Source organism: Syngnathoides biaculeatus, chromosome 10 (assembly GCF_019802595.1).
Source record: "Syngnathoides biaculeatus isolate LvHL_M chromosome 10, ASM1980259v1, whole genome shotgun sequence".
Classification (NCBI taxonomy): Eukaryota; Metazoa; Chordata; class Actinopteri; order Syngnathiformes; family Syngnathidae; genus Syngnathoides; species Syngnathoides biaculeatus.
In genome coordinates, this window is record NC_084649.1 from 21086231 (window position 1) to 21103976 (window position 17746).

A 17746-nucleotide genomic window follows, 5' to 3' on the forward strand; every position below is an offset into this window, starting at 1 on the left:
TAACTTCTTTTTAGCACTTTTGGTCATTCAAAAACAGACGTAAGTGCAGACTGGATATGGATCATAAGTTCTATGAGATAGGAAGCCCTATTATGGATAATATGTACAGTACTGGGTATATAGAAACCTTAAAATGACTTTGGATGTGGACAAGGAGCGAGTCCAAGGTGGCCAGTATTGGGGTAACGTGATCCAGAGTCACGCTGCAGAAATACCATCAATGCCCCCATTTCCTGAGTCGCTCATCCTCACAAAGGTCACGGGAAAGCCGGAGCCTCTCCCACCTATCGTCGGGCAGGAGGCGGGGGTACACCCTGAACTGGTTTCCAGCCGATTGCAGGGCATACATGAACAACAAGCATTCACACTCACAACGACACCTATGGGCAATTTAGAGTCTCCAATTAACCTACCGTGCATGTTTTGGGGATGTGGGAGGAAACCGGAGTGCCCGGAGAAAATGAAAACAAAAACAGGACAGAATCAGTTTACACTCCTCTTCGTAATGGATAAAATCCCTCCGAACACAATTCATTCAGTATGTCAAATACGACAAAGTACGAGGGAATCAGCTGGATTTTTGTCATTTCATCCTTTTGTGATAACAGGCATTAAAATCAACGAGAAATTGAAGGAACACAGGTGGTCTAATCACTTTTTTCCACGACTGTAGAAACTGGAAAATAAGAGGACCAAGTAAAGACCCAGTGGAATACAGTACAGGCAAACGTTAAAGTTCTTGGATGAGAATTTTGAATGAATAACAAACAAAATCCCCATGTATGTAAAATAAGGCTGTACAATCGCGAAAAATGATACCAGCTCTACATCTGCAGATTGTGTGGGCGTCTACTGAAGGTGGCAGAAAACAGCCCTTCGTCACCTGTCACTCTAACTGTCATTGTTCGTTCCCTCCCCGTGTGCTCAAGTGTACGGTGGCTGTAAAGTGCAAACACAAAAAACAAAAGCGGATACAGCCACCGTATAAGGCTCAAAACTGTATGCGGCTGTTTCCTAAATGGTTAACGTTTCTGTTTTGCAGAGAATCACAAACAGCAGCAGCAAGCGAGGTAATCGGCCAAACATTTATATACATATATATATATGATAATATTATATATTTTTTAATTATCCTGATTATTGTTCAATGTCTTTAGAGTCTGGTTCTTCTGTTTTTCCTTGCTGAATTTGGACTTTGTGGCACATACAGTAATAAAGTGTCCATTACGGCGATGAACCAATCATGAGCCGGAATCACTGTCCTGGTCGTCGGTGTCGTCGCCTTCCGGGCGGCAGATTTCCTCCAAGGCCAGCTCTGATAAACGTGGAAAAAGTGTCAGTTCAGTGTCATCAAAACATCAAAAAAATGTCATGTGTCATTACCACGTGGATCATTGGTCTTTTTAACTGACAATTTAAAAAAATAAAAGTAAAACATCGAAATCACAAACACAACCATCTTTTCCCCTAGTTTGTATTTTTGTTCCGAGTCTTTTGAAAGGAAAAATAATAACTAACTTAATTTTTTTGTGTTTTAAATTAACAACATTTTTTTCAAGTTTTGATTTTCACCCGCCCATTGAAAACATAAAGGAGTGACGATCCTGTCATTTTTGGCGTACCTTCGCTCTCGCTCAGCTCGGGGATCTTCCTGAGGGTGTCTCGCACGGCCGGTACGGCCTGGTCGTACATGTGCAGCAGCGACCTGCAGCTGGCCGAGAAGCCGGCGTGATGGTAGAGGAGCCAGTGAAGAAGACGGAGGCACTCGCGCAGCAGCGCCGCCGCCGGCCGTCGCCACCACGACGCGCCGGCGTCGGGGTCAGGTGACCTGGCCGTCGGCTCCGGGGAATCGTGAAGTTCCAGCCACTGACGATGGAGACGACCACCGACGTCTGAACCAGCTGATGTGAACGCACACGCAAAAAAAGTTAAGACATCAAATGACAGGTCAGGAAATGTCCGTGGGGAGAAAGTGTGCAACTTTTTTTCTTTTTTTTAAATTTCAACATGTGAGAGAAACAAAAATTAATTGGGAATTTCAATTAGGTGCTAGCTATCTCGGCTTCAAGTGTCTGTGTCACATGACAAACGGAGCCCCACTTGATGGTTACAATGCTTCTCCGTGGTTACCAGAATGTTGACCTCACATTCGCTCCCATTGACGGCCATAGACGTCAAATATCCACGTTAATTATTAAGATATTTTTTCTACTAAATGTTTTTTGTATCAAATTTTCAAATTGAATATTTAGACGGGTTTTGAAATGTAAATTTTGATTGCGATAAAAAAAAAAAAAAAAGACAACTTAGAGGGCAGTGTTTCAAATTATTATATTTTTTTTCTACAATTTTCCAATGTAGGCAACCCAAATGACAGTCATCATAATTTTATCATCAACAGTAACAAGAATAACGGGAATGCTTTCAAACAAACCTCCTGTATATAACATTATTATTTAATTGAAAAATAAAAAAAATCTGTTCCAACAACAATGTGTTTCAATTATGCACAAAGAACTGAAAATAATCCTTTTGAATTTGCAGCATTATGATTTCTGAAATCAAGATTTTTCACTCCAAATAAAAAAAAGAAAAAAACATTTTAACATTGGACCACTGAACTTGATGGCAGTTCTACAATTCCTACATCAATTAAACATGTTGTTTTTCCTCCTCGATTTTGTGCTTTAATTTATTTGCACTTGGGGGCACTGTACTACAATTTACATGAAGCAAGTCACACCTGAGGAAGCCACAGTAGCATTATTCATTCTTTGCGGAAAATAAAGAATATGTTTGTTACCTCAGTGTAGCATTGGCAGCTGTTGCTTTGCCAGCTCTCCGCCGTCTGAGTGAGCCGGTTGAACAATCGAACCACCTAAAAAAAAAAAAAAAAAAAAGACAAAACAAGAGCGTCAAACTTTCAAATGTGAGCATTGCAGATGATGACCAATTTGCGACGCAGAGATGACGCAAGCACCTGCAGGTCCAGGAGGATGAGTTCGGCGTGCGACGCCTGCTTGACGGGTCTGTTCCGCACGTGCTGCAGCAACTTCAGGATGATGCAGGGTTCACCTGAGAAACACAAACGTGTTAACAGTGTGGTACGACGTAGCGTTTGGCGCGTCATGACGTGTGAACTTGGATAATCTTGCAGGATTTCAGCTCAGACAGCAACAACAAAAAAACCTACAAGTGCGTTTTTTTTTGGTTTTGTTTTTTTAAATCATTCATGCACATACACACGCACACACACGTTACCCCACATACACCGGTGCTCAAACCCAACTAAAAGACTTTTACTCTGGCTTTTGTTAGCTCAGAAGGGTATCGCAGATGACAAAATGAATAACAGTAAAAGTACTGAAACCTCACCGTGCTGGGAGCAGACCTGCCGAGAGAGCGAAGTGCGGTCACATGCACACAACAGGGCGGCGGCACACTCGGCGAGAACGCGTGGCTTGACGTGGGCCGACACGCACGTGCGCAGCGCCTCCAGCACACGCGGCAGCCTGAAGCCCAAACGGATATGCAGTCAATTATGATTGGAAGTTCGTAAAAAAAAATAATAATAAGTTAAACCACCACCAACTTGCAAATCACTACTTGAGAGAACAGGAGAGGTGCAACAATTATTGACTTGATTTGTTCTCGAGTCTGCTGTCTAGCAAATTAGAGTAAATCACTAAATGCAATGCTGTTAAATAATATTGCAAAAAGATGGTAGAAAATGGAAGTGTGTGTGTATAATATACAATAAAGCATCAGAGATTTTTTTTTAAGTTAGAAAAAAAAAAATTCCACTGGATGAAAACCTGCCACGACATCCCTACCGGTCGGCGTGCACATCCGGCGCCCTCTCGATCAGGACCCTGGCCGCCTTCACGGCGCTGACCGCGATCTCATCCAGCGCACCTCCCGCTCCACTGGCGCGGCAGAGGCGCAAGACGGACCGCAGCACGGCATTGTGGGAGTCGAGAGGCTCCGCTGCCACAGCGGTGCTGACCTGAGATGACACCGTGTGAGTGTGACTTCAAATAAATGGGCAATACCATGAAAACTGACTAAACTTTTGTTTTTCACCCTTCTACCATATTCTGTTCTTACTTAAATATGTGTACTTTACTGTTTATATCTCCCAATATGTCTGTCTGTACCTGGTTTTCCGTGCTGCCTTCACTCTGTGTTGAGAGAACTGCCTGGACCACCTGTAAACCACCAAGAACATCATCCCTCAGGTCTTCCCACTCACTCCCACATCCACACAAACCCGTGTGCCCGCACACCTCATCGCTGTGGTCCATCAGCAGGTGCAGGATCCTCAGTGCCGCCAGCCCGGCATCTTCCAGACTATCGCCACTCGCGACCGCCTCGTCTGGCCTACCCGGTCCCGTGGGGCCCGGGTGCGTTTTCAGCAGAGGCCCGGAGGCCGTGCCCTGGGCATCCAGGGCCTGACAGAGGCGAGACAAGTGCAGGTCCAGCAGTGGAAGGAGAAGCACGGCTCCGGGACACCTACGCACATCATTTATTTCTAATGTTGAACAGACTGAACTTGTAGGGACCCAAAAGAGGCCACAGGTCAAACTAAACCATTAATGGATCAAAATTTCTCTGTGAAGGGAAATTTTCATGTGATTGTGTACAGTTCACAATGTGGAGTGTATATCAAATGGCCACAGGATGGCGGTGTGGCCAAAGATTGCATGTTTGACGCACCCATTGTTGGCGTTTGCTGACCTAGGTCGACTTTGACTCAGCATGTTGAGTCCGGTCACCGCCAGACTCTGAACCGCGCTGAGGCCCGCTCGGGGGGCTCGGCAAATCTCCTGCCAGCGTCGGTTGCGCTACACACGAGGACATAAGATCATCTAAAATCTCAAGGTGAATATGGTCCGTAAATTCACATATGAACACGCACAGACACACATCACGTTGAGACACAAATGCGGAACACGTTGACACGCACACTTCAAGTGTCGACAAACGCATCAAATGTTGACACGGATTGTTGACGGGAGATTTTACAAATAAATCTTTTTAAAATCGATTATTTCTTTCGATATTTTGTCATGTACTTCAGTCATCCCAGGCACAAAGATATAAAAATAAAATATTAACATGCATTTTATTATTATTTTTTTAAGCCTAAACTTTTGTCCTGCAACCGCACATGTTGGTACTGAGGGTATGATATAAACTATGTACAGAATTTGACATCAATGTAAAGCAAATTTATTTGTTTCTTATTTCATACAAAAGGTAACACAATCTGCTTTACATTATTAATAGCTTTTAAATATAACAACAAAAACATTTCAAACTAAAAAGTACACTTAAAAAAACTTATAGTACGAGAAATATCCCAGAAAAGTGGAAGTAGTCTAAAACGCAAGAGAAAAAAATAAATAAATCACAATATCAGCCTTTGCTAAACAGTTAGCTAATTAGCATTAGCGTGAGATTACCATTTATTTTAAGGAAAAAAAACACTCACTACCATTCAGCTCACTCATACATCATGTTATACGTACATTACACATCTAATTGAGTGTTGAAAAATTACTTCATGCTGTCGTTTTTGCCAAAGTTTATCAGTGGCCGGACACTGCGTCCGTCCGCAGTAAATGCCTGTGAAAGATTTGTTCCCGTGGCGCAAATGCGTTATTTGGAGGAACTTTTTTTTCCTTTTTGGTCCCGGCAGAACTTCAAGGGATATATTCTGCGCAACCTATTTTTGGAGTCGACTTGGGAGTTATTTGATTTTTTTTTCACGACCCCTGGTTGATACACACATCGCACACACAGTATGTATAAGTGAGCATTTTACCTCAAGTCCCACAGCGCCGGGGTTGAGTCCGGCCTGGCCGTCGAGCGGGCGTCACTCCGGCTGACGGACAGCAGGTGAGAGAGGCAAATGGTGCTGGGAGACAGAGGCTGCTGCAGCAACAAGCCCAGCAGGACCCCACCTAAGGGGGCAACAGAAGCAAGCTCACTTACAGGCCACACAGCGACTACTCGCCTCAGATTGAAACATTTCTGCTTGCCAAATTTATTGAAGAGGCGACTAAGGGAGTGCTGCAACAAAGTGGAGATTGTGGAGGAGAAAAATCTGCCACCCGCGGTGTCAACCTACATCATCGTTTTATTTTTTTTTATTAGCCGAACCAAATGAAGTCATGATTTCCAATGTGCCTGAGAAAAAAGTGACCAGCAATAATTTACGTCAACCTTTACTGACCTCGGTGCTGCTGGTGTGCCGGTCGGTCGCGCTGGAACGGATCAGGCCAGGCGGCTTCCTGTTTGTCAACAGCTCCTGCATTCAGACGTGAAAACCCACGAGAACATCAGTTCCAGCGTAGCGTGAGCATTACCATCACTCACCGTCTCTGCACGTCTTGGCGGGAGTTTTGAGCGACGCGTTTCTGGACGGGAGATGCGCCGCGAACGCCTCCTTTGTGATGAAACCACTTCCTGTTGGCGAGGAGGCGCTTCCGCTGTGCTGAAGCTGGAGAAGGCAATTGGGCACTTTGGGGCTAAGCAGTCACACACACAAGATTATTTCATCACTTCAACTCCCGTTGATGAAGAAAAGACAAATTCTAGTCTTGTTTTAGTTGCATTACACAAAGGTTAGCTTCTTGCATATGTCTTGAAATTATTATCGAATGTTAAAAATTACAACGCATTCTGCTACATTTACTTAAAGTTTAAGCTTGCATCTCAAACTCACTATTGGTATTTTCTGAGAGAATAATGAGCTAAGGAAAAAAATTTATGAATAAACATTTTTCTTGAATTAAGAATCCACCCCCCCAAAAAAAGGTGTGTGTGTGTGTGTGTGTGTGTATATATATATATATATATATATATATATATATATATATATGTGTGTGTATATACACTTTTAGTTAAGTTAAAAAAAAAAACATTTTTGGGGTGAGATTTTTTTTTCCCCCCCAAAACATTTTTCCCTCAGGACTTTTAAATTTTTTTATATATACTCAAAACACTAATAATGTCTCAAACAAACAACATTTAATGGACGTTATGTTGAAATATAACAGATTTACTTGAACCATTTCCAAGACCATCAAACATGAAAAGCTTCCAAATATTTTCACAAAGCTTCTCAAATGTTCCATATCCACATTATTTGTGACACGACGTTTTTGCTTTGGCTTCCTCTTAGAAGAATTTAAAAGGAAAGCATGCTGTCCTCGATTGGAAAACTTTATGATGAAAAAAAAATGTGAAATAATTTGATCAAGACCTGCCGATGTCATGACACGAAACAATGATGTGATTTTTTTTTGGGGGGGGGGGGCACCCAGTGTTATGTAGTGGCTGGCATTTTTTGTACACTTGCACGACAAGATCAATAAAATCAACCAACCGACCTGTTCCGCGGCAGCGGCGACGCCGGCTTGCTCCTGTCGACGCTGAGCAGCCTGCTCTTCATGTCATTGATCTCGGCTTCTTTGAACTGCAGTTCCGACTGCAGCGACTGAACCTGCGCGCAAAACGTCGCGGGGTCACTGTCACCCCGTTCTGGAGAGTCACATCGACGGGTATCAGGTGTGTACGGCATTCTGCCGCAGGATATCGCAGTTCATCTACGGCGGTCCCGCTATATCGCAAACACCGTAAAGTGTTCCCCAGCAAAAATCCTAAAAATGTTTATAACTCCCAAAAGATGCCACAAATTGGCAGCTCAGCACTGCTTTTGTCTGAATGAAAGCTCCTCGACTCACTTCAGCATACCTCCTTGGCAAAAATGCTGCCAAAGCACAACTTTTGTCTAAATAAAGCTCCTCATCTCACTTCAACAGCTTCTTGGCAACGAAATACCACAAGAGGGTGACAAAACACTACTTTAGTTTGAACGGAGATAATAAACTCATTCAAACGTAGTTCCTTGGCACCAAGATGCCACAAGATGGTGGCAAAGCACTACTTTTGTCAAAATTAAGCTCTTCGACTCACTTCTATATCATTCCTTGGGACCAAGATTCCACAAGATGAGCAGATAACAGTGACTGATAAGTTTTTCAGAGATGAATAATAGGTTCCAAAAATAAATCTGTGACGTGGCGAACTCGTGCGTCGGCAATTTGCAGGCCTTGACAGTATTTGCCTTCTTGTTGAGCTCCTTCTCCTTGTCACTCTGCTCTCTCAGCTTCTGCTTCTCCAGCAGGGCCAGGGTCTGCCTCTGGGTCTCCTTCTCCTGCTGGACCCCTCTCAGCGAGTCCCTGAGCACCCGGATCTCGCCGTTTTTCAGCACAATCTCCTCCTCCACCTCCTTCAGCTAGGGACACAAAGCAGACATGTGATTTGACTGAATCAAAAAAAAGACTGAAAAATAGCCGGGGCCCTGGTGGGGCTGCAAGCATGATCAAAGGACGATCACCAATTTTAACGTGCAAGTTTGAGAAATTGTCTTATGGATGAAATATATCTAGTACATCATAAATAATATAACATAAATCAATGCTATTCTGTTACCAAAATGTACACAATACAATCGTTCATTTATATGCATACCTTCACCCCAAAAAATTACAAATTCAACTAAGCAAACTACTAAATTTAATTCAGATTCGCATCATGGCATGCAAGCGTACTTTCATATCATATCCATTCAGAAACGTTTTAATTTCTTGTTTTAGTAAATGATTGAAACGCATGAATTTGACCACAAGTATTAACGTCATATGTCGTTATCAGTAAATAATACGGACATTTTTACAAGTAATTGCCTCTGAACTCTCACTGTCTGCAACTGGGGTTGGTTGTTGGCCTCGGGTTGACATCTTATTGTAGCAGCTGTGGAAAAGTTCGTTTTCGTTACTTCCAGTTATTTGACGTGTTTTTGTCGTTTTGCGTGAACTTCCAATGCCGTGAAACCTCTTGATCCATAGTCAATAGCATCCTGACTCCATGTTCACAATGCTTTTCCAGATCGATCAATTTTGCGAATGAATGCACTTAACAGAGTGGTAACTTCCTTCCTTCCAACTGTATCAACGATTTCTCGTTCCATCCAATACCATCGGAACTTATTTTTGACATATCTATCAATTTCTTTCACTCGAGAGGCGTCTTTCCTCTTGAGCACCGTCATCGTGTTCACTTGAAAATGGCGCCATGATCTGCCTCGTATACAACAAGCGTTTTCATTGGTCGGGACCAATCAACAGACGTATATATAATCTTCTACCTCGCTTGCAAAAGTCGGACCGGAATATGAACGAGTCTGGATTCTGGCACGGGTTACGCTCGGAATATTGCAGAAAAACGGAGAATGTATACATTTTTTTTTAAATTAATGCAATTTAAAAAGACGGAATTCTGCCTATAAGCGGAAAAATCCCATGTCTGACAAAGACAACGGCGCCCTCACGCCGCTGCGCCCACCCTCCACTGGACATTTGTGGACGTGCCGCTAGCTCACCTTCCTCCGGAGATCTGCATGCTGTGCTTCCAGCAAGATGTACGAGTCCTCTCGGTGTGCACCGACATGTTGTGCCCTGTTGCCTGAACACACAAAGTAAACACACGAGCTCTTTTTTTTTGTATCCAACGCATATATTTAACATAGCACCAAACAATAACTTGTAAATGTATTGAATGTGAAATTTGTGCCTGCTTAGTTAAACTATCTTAATCTTACCTAAATAGCCTTTGGCACAAATCTTTTTTTTTTTTAATAAAGCACACTGTTAAATGGTGACCTGTGGCTACTTCTAACAGTGTAAATACAGGGCAATCATAACATTTTGAAAAGTTAAAAATATGAGTCCGAACAACCAAAATAATTTTGCCAAACTTCAGACATAAAAATGTAGACTGAGTGAAATTTACATCAAATAGGCTACTGCACTTACAAGTTACACTTCAGAAATAAGTACACAAGTAATTTGTTTGACTGTGTATACATATATATATGAATGAGAGAGAGAGAGAGAGAGAGAGAGAGAGAGAGAGAGAGAGAGATTAAATGCGTGATCTACAGTGCCAGTGCTACAGATAGGCCGAATCGTATGAACAGTTGTCAATTATATAATATTTGAGAAATTTACGTCCAAGATCCCTTTGTCTTTCCTGGTTTGGATACGCTCCTGGATATTTTCGGAACACAGTGGGCACAGCACTTTGCCGGGAACGTCCACTTTTTGTATGCGCTCGGTTAGACACGTTGATAACGTTTTCGTTCCTATCTGCATGGTTACATTTTTTCAAGGCATGCCAATCTGAAACAGTTTTTTACCCCGTGGTTTTTATCAACTTCCCTGGCACGATCTTTATCTTTTCACTCAGAGAGTTTCGCCGTACTGGCAAACGTGCAGACCGCTCGATAACATATGCGTACGTATGTCTATAAGTTATAACTATGCCGTAGTAGACTTCTCTATGAAATGTTAACATCAGAGTGCAAATACCGACGAAATACCGCCAAAATGCTGCCGGAAATCGGAATGTTGTCGTTATTATAAACGCCAAATTTAATGCAAACAGATAGCAAGGCCGTTTTCCGCGATCACAGCGGTGACTAATTTCACAACGAGCGTTGCCGATAGATGCTGGCAGCCGGTTTTGATCGCAGCCTCGCCCCGCGACTAGCCGTAACCAAAAAAATCTTCTTAATGGATTTACATGTTTCACAAAAATGAGATTTTCAGATGAAAAAACTCAGAATTCTGGAAATCTGCGGAAAATTATCATCCCTGAAAGATATAAATGCTAACAGGTAGCACAATTTTGTACCTTCTGTCATTTTATGGAAGAGGATTTGATTGTTCCGTCACGATACGTCAGTGGCTTAGAAAGGCGGTCCGTATACACACCCAGAGGCTCTCTGCTGTGTGCCCCCAAATGGTCGCCCAGGCCACTGAGGCCGCCGGCGTTCTCTCTCTCCAGCGGCGGACGAAATCCTGACCCGTGCGCTCGCTCCCATCCCGGTCTAGTCGCCGGCGCAGCGGTGAAGCTGATGGCCTGCGAGGCAATGGTGTCGATCTCATCCAGGTCATCCTGAGTGAAGTCGTCGTCGTCCCCAAAGGGGTCGGCCTCCAAGGGGTCCGCCTTCGGGATGTCCTGGTTCAGGCCTCGGAGGCGCTTGCTGGGAGGGCAGGTCATGCTGCGTGTGAGAAGAAATTGAAGAGGTTAGAGATGGAACTTGTGGCGTATTTCGTTTTAGCTGCGTAAATGCCTCAAAACCCCCCTGACTGTTATTATTTGACGAGCATTGCACCAAGCTGTGATTTTTAACTGCAATTGATGTATTATTCAAAGGCAATTTCATACCAAAAAGTTCTCAGTTGCGCCTAAAACTATCAAAAAAGATGAGCCAGGAACAAATTATGATTTTTTTTTGGGGGGGGGGTTGGACAATTTGCTTGATTTCATATATCGTTTCGTGCTCAAGCATGTCTGATTTATCATAAAAAAAATTAACCCAACGTTATTAAAGTGACTTCAAATGTCAATGATGTGGTGTTTATTGTCATCTTTTTTCCAGACAGCAATGTGACAATCGGCTGTCATTTTTGTGGAATATTCCAATCAAAACCTGAAATGACCATTTTGAACATCTCTAAAATCTTGCAAAATAAACTAATTCACGAAAAAAAAACATTTGGTTACAACATACATGACCTGTTCTACCACCCACAGTGTTATTTTCACAGATAATCTTCCATTTGCACAAATTAAATTGAGTTTTTAGAGCCAGTTACGCTGTTTGAAACGTCACAGTAACTGACGTGTAAACCATTTTATTGGTGGATATTTTTTACGCAAAATTGTCAAAACAAAAGAAAAGAAAAGCTTTTTGGGAGTAGTGTTTCTATAAATCAATATCATGCAAAAATAATGCACAAAAGATTTTTTTTCTCCACGCCACACACCCAAAAGTACATTAAAAAAAAAATCTTACATAAGTGGCCAAACCAAACCAGACTTGACATTTTGACAGGCTGACATTTTGGGGAACTCTCAGTTGCCATTCCCAATTCACAGTGGCTGGACAAATTCACCTGGCTCACATATACTGAAGAAGGTAATTTGTTCCAGATGCATTGCAGCCGCCAACCAATCTTGTGTTGCTGCATTTGTGAGACAGCCGTCCATCATGATTTAAGAAAAAGAAGACGTTAAGGAACAATAGGGGCCGTGTGTTAATAATCAGAATGGAACCGCCGCAGCCTCGCGGTGAACCAGGAAAACAGAAAAGTTTAAAAGTGGCATTTAACCCTTTTATTCGCATTTTACCGAAGCTTTAACGAAAATGTGTATTTGTGAGTTGTTGTTATTACCTTTTGAGTCCAGTGCTGTTGTCGCCCCCCCTGTAATTCGCTTATTAGCACAACCGAAGTGTCACCATCTGAACTTCTTCCGATGACTAATAGGTTAGCCTGATGCTAAGCTAGCGCAGCAAAATCCGAGTCGACGTGATGTTTGAACGGCGTGTAACTACGCAGTACCCCTCCGCTTCATTCGGAGGCTGGAAGGCATGTGCCGAGAGTGAATGCGCCGTTTAAAGGCGTTATGTCGTTGTTTAAAACCAAACAAAGAGAATGAATGCCGATGGGGGCAAAAATTGTGTTTTCATTCCGACCCGGTGCAGCGCCACTCATCTGACCAATGAAAACACGGCTCTGGCTTTTTTTCACCAATCAAAGGCGAGTCTATGTACCCAGCTACGGGTCCCTGGTTAGGACAATCGTTAAACCAAGCGCGAGGTACATAAAACGACCGCTATATGTTTATATGCATCCATCCGTTTTTTAGCCGCTTATACTCACAAGGGTTGCGGAAGTGCTGGAGCATATCCCAGTTGGGGACATGACAGGAGACTGGGTACAACGAACTGGTTGCCAGCCAATGGCAGGGCACATGGAGACAGACAACAATCGCACTCAGACCAAGGAACAAAACAGAGCGTCCAACTAATGTTGCATCCTTTTGGGGAGAACATGCAAACTCCACACAGGCGGAGCGGGATAGACATTTCCGACCTGTCAATCACTCGTACAATGATAGCCAATCAGATAGCCGCATTGTCTTGACCCCTGGTTTGAAACGCCCACATTGCCCCACAAGCAATGCTGGTTGTCAGTAGCGTGCGCTTGGAAATGTTAATGTTGCGACGAAAATGGTCCTCAAATACGCTTGGGGAACGAGCAATTCTGATGAAAGATATCCTGCTATATCCAAAGCCTAAAAAACAGTTGACGAAGTGGCTACGATGGATTAAGGCTTGCGAAAGAGCGCACGTACAACTAAATGTGGACAATATCAACAAACGCAGGGCTGTATGTTCGAAAGTAAGTGAGGAAGAAGTATCTTCTCTGAGTTTGAAAAACAAAAACCATACCCCAATATTATCTGGAATACGCGATAGAGAATCGACTTCAAACATGTTCCGTTCAATCGCCATTTTGTATTATTGAACTTCTACGATTAATACTATCATAAGCAGGATATAACATGAGGGGTACGGTAACGCAGCTGTAAAGCGTTGGCTTCACAGTTTTGAAGTTCAGGGTTCAATGGATCATTCCGATGGCGATCTTAAGCTCCGCCCCTTTGCCATATCCCACACGCCTCCAAAATGGCGATTGAACAGAACATGTTTGAAGTCGATTCTCTATCGCGTACTGTAGATAATATTGGGGTGTGTTTTTTGCCAAATGTGTCAGACTTGTCCAAGAGAGTTCTACAGAGACGTCTCAAGTATTTCACGCAAGTATATGTACACGGAATTAAGATTTTGGACGGAGCAGGACGCAATGTCACAGTTACAGCGAAATGTTGGAAAAAGTTCGACGTCTCACAAACTTCATATTGAAATCCAACAGGATAAAATAGTGGAATTGTACAGCGCAATTAAAGCAGGGCGAGTACTTTTTACTTGGAAAGATCACGAGTAATATCATTGTAGCCTTTATAAGTGAGTGGGTGTATTCATTTGACCCGGCTCGTAATGGAACCCAGTGCTCTATCTTAAAAGTTTGATGTGATACAAATATGCAAATAGACATTTCTCTTGCATGACATGGCGCATTTACGTATTACGAACCCGATTTATCGGCATAAAACATGACACACTTCATTCAGCAGGTCAGTGATACGCTAACAAAGTGAAAGTTGTTCTCCCGCAATGTATAAAGCACTGATAATAATTCCCTCACTTACCTTTGAACATACACCCTTGTGTTTATTGATATTGTCCACATTTAGTTGTACGTGCGCTCTTCCGCGAGCCTTAATCCATCGTAGACACTTCGCCAACCGTGTTTTAGGCTTTGGAATATGAATCAAGCGGGCCCCTCGTAACCTAGCAAGTTATCTTTCATCAAAATTGCAAGTTCCCCAAGCGCATCTGAGGAACCATTTTCTTCATAACATTTTCCAAGCGCACGCTATTGACAACCGGCATTGTTTGCGGGACAATACGGCGAGAGGGGCGTGTCGAGCCAGGGGTTAAGACAATGCGGCTATCTGATTGGCTATTATTGTACGAGTGATTGACAGGTCGGAAAGGTCAATTTCTTGGGCTCAGAGTTTTGCTATTAATGGATATGTCGGAGGAAATTTGATTTTGCAGACTATTTGTTTCCTACTTCCGCGAGCCGCTGGATGCGACACGGCGTCTTCTCACTCAGCAACAGTAAGTGTGTGTTCCATTTATAGACACGGGCAGGCCTGAGACCCTTTCTTGGTGTGTGTGTGTGAAAAAGAGAGAGAGATACATTGCATACACGCTATTTCTCTCTCTCTCTCTCTCTCTCTCTCTCTCTCTCTCGCCCTCCCCGCCTCCGTTCCCGAGCACAGAAATGGCAGAGCTCAGCGAAAAGCACCATGATGCATTGCAGCCATCACGCACACAAATGCCTCCACGCAGTAAACCCAGTGACCATTTTGCAGCACCGCAGCCTCATCTCCTGTCTTCGTGGATGAAAAAAATTGAGTGAAATAAACACACACACGCAGTAACATACTGGGTTGGTAACCATAGCAACTGAAGCACCAGCATGGCAGGGTCGGTAATTGTGATGGAAGCCTTGATGCATGTGAGTGGAAGGCAGCGCGCGGGTTATCCCGGCCTTTGTCACGGCTCCGATATTATCTGGGGTGCCAAAAAATTGCCACGACTTGGGTTTGTACCACCCGTTCCACGTCGGTGTTGTCTGGCAGCATGGGGGGGGGGGGGGTTTGAGATCTTTGCAGCCTCCGTAAAAGGGGAAAGAGGAGACAATGGCCTCTTTCACACGGAGCATTGATTTACTTTGGTTCTTATGGAGACCCAAGGGGGAGGCGGGTCCAAATGAAGGCTGAGGAGCCGCCACATGCACAGGAAGTCACACGTGTCGAAAAAAAAAAAAAAAAAAGAGACACCCATCGTCTATCGTTGTGGGGTCCGGGGTGGAGTGGGGGGCTGCAGACAGCGTGTGCAGATTGAAAAAGAATAATTGTCATGTCTGAGGTGGCAGGTGCTTGAGCACCACTTGTGGTCTATGTGTGCATCTGGATGGTTAGGATTAAGGGTCAAGTTGGAAGTGGTGTTTCGAGTACAAAATACAAAGCTGAGCTTTTATTTTTATTCACAAGGCTGAACACTTTATTTTGTATTTTTGTGAACATTTTGGATTTGGGCGGCACGGTGGATCAGTTGGTAAAGCCTTGGCCTCACAGTTCTGAGGTCCCGGGTTCGATCCCGGACCCGCCTGTGTGGAGTTTGCGTGTTCTCCCCGTGCCTGCGTGGGTTTCCTCCCACGTCCCAAAAACATGCAACATTAATTGGACACTGTAAAATTGGTGTGATTGTGAGTGCAGCTGTTTGTCTCCATGTGCCCTGCGATTGGCTAGCAACCGGTTCCCGGTGTACCTCGCTTCCTGTCCGTCGACAGCTGGGATAGGGCACAGCACTCCCCGTGACCCTCGTGAGGATAAGCGGTGAAGAAAATGGATGGATGGAAAATTGCCCCGAGGTGTGATTGTGAGTGCGGCTGTTTGTCTCGATGTGCCCTGCGATTGGCTGGCAAATAGTTCAAGGTGTACCCCGCCTCCTGCCCGTTGACAGCTGCGATAGGCTCCAGCACTCCCCCACGACCCTCGTGAGGATAAGCGGGGAAGAAAACGAATGGATGGATTTTGGATTTGTCTGTTTTTGAAGAAATTGTTTTTCTTGGCGTCATCGAGTTTTGGACTGAAATAGTGTGAAAGACCTGCGATTGGCAGGCAACCTGTTCAGGGTGTGTCCCCACCTCCTGCCCGTTGACATCTGGTATAGGCTCCGGCACTCCACGCGACTCTCGTGAGGATAAGTGGCAAAGAAAATGGATGGATGGATAATGTGAAAGACTTCTTTGAAAGACTTTTGGATTTTTTTCTCAAAATGTTCTTCTTAATCGCTTCATCGAGAGGAACATCTTTGCCCTGTTATCCCGAAAGCTATTGTCACCTTTTCTCATGCCGGGATGCTGTGCCTCTGTGTGAAACGCAACGGAAACGCGCACCTTCCGTGAAGATGGATGAAGTGTTTCCTCTGCATTTGTCTCCGCATCCAGGCTACCCCCCTTTGCACACGTCGCTTCTCCCTCAGAGGAGGATGACATCGCGAAGGGAGCCCGCAGCAGCTCCAATTGGCTGCCAGCTTCAAGGACGCGGCCAATCGGATCGGTCCCTGGGCTGCGCGTGTTTCCCCCTTTCCCTGACTCCCCGTCTTGCGCATCACTTTTAGGCTTCCACAGCGCTACATGGACGCGCGTCGGCTCGGAGGTGGGTTTTTCGGAGCCGCGGCGATGGAGGAGGGGGAAGGGCGGCATGCACATGATGCGGGGATGCTGAGGCAATAGGCGAGGAGAGCGCAGTAGAATTGTGACTGGACCTCAGAAACCAGGAGCAGGAGGAGGAAGGGTGGGAGGGGGGAGCAGCCGTCGCTGATCCACACAGGAGCAAGCCCGGGCGTCTTCCACCATGGGCTGCTGGCTCTCCGGACCGTGGGTGGGCGACCCAGCGGTGAGTAACCACCAAGCTCCGATCAGCCAATTGATGCCCGGTACGAATGTGTGTTTGAAATCTCCCAAGGTTGTCTCGGTGAAGTACGAAAAGCTGCAAAATCTCGCTTCGGCGATAGCGCCGTCGCTGTCAAATTTAAGCGTGTACGCGAGACAGCTGCATACAGCATTCTCCAAATTGATTTCATATTCAGATCATCGTGTCAAGGAAGCGTGCACTTCGTCAGCCATTTTGTGCATCTCAGCCCAGTTTGTGTGTGTGCGTGTATATGTACACACTGCCTGGCCACAATATTAGGCACGCATCTCACGATGTTCAATGCAGGAATTCCACCTTTAAAAACGCCGATATTCGGATTACTCTTACTGCGTTAAGTTTATTTAAGGGGTGCGCATAATGATCGAGAAACTTACTTGAGGAATTAAAGTGTTATTGGCTTCCCTGAGGGGTGGCGTTTATTTGTCGGAGTGGCCGATGCACCTGCACTCTGGAAATGTAAAACCCAAGCGCTATTCATTCCACTGAAATTCTTCTGTTTGAGTGGAGTTCTTTATTCGTTTATTATTTCTCAACATACCCCAACTGGGATGTATACCTTGGCCTGTATTCCTTCCACCTTTTCGTAGCTGTTTATCTGAGGGGAGGTGTTTCGATGTTGAAGTGGAGGATGCAAATCGGAAGATCAATAACACTATAATAACAATACAATACAATACAATCAATGCAA

The 17746-nt window shown here is 44.3% G+C and overlaps 1 protein-coding gene across 1 annotated transcript; it reads right to left on the reverse strand.

Moving 5' to 3' along the window:
* Positions 1 to 568: 568 nt before the first annotated feature.
* Positions 569 to 12986, reverse strand: atrip (ATR interacting protein). Its single transcript, XM_061831985.1, is given in 18 exon segments — positions 569 to 1315; positions 1623 to 1880; positions 1883 to 1901; positions 2804 to 2878; positions 2981 to 3075; positions 3376 to 3512; positions 3834 to 4006; positions 4158 to 4208; positions 4287 to 4512; positions 4717 to 4823; positions 5821 to 5966; positions 6239 to 6313; positions 6382 to 6533; positions 7398 to 7510; positions 8135 to 8305; positions 9452 to 9534; positions 10845 to 11134; positions 12801 to 12986. Coding segments are annotated over 18 exon segments (2418 nt in total). The 5' UTR covers positions 12974 to 12986; the 3' UTR covers positions 569 to 1241.
* Between the last annotated feature and the right edge of the window lie 4760 nt (positions 12987 to 17746).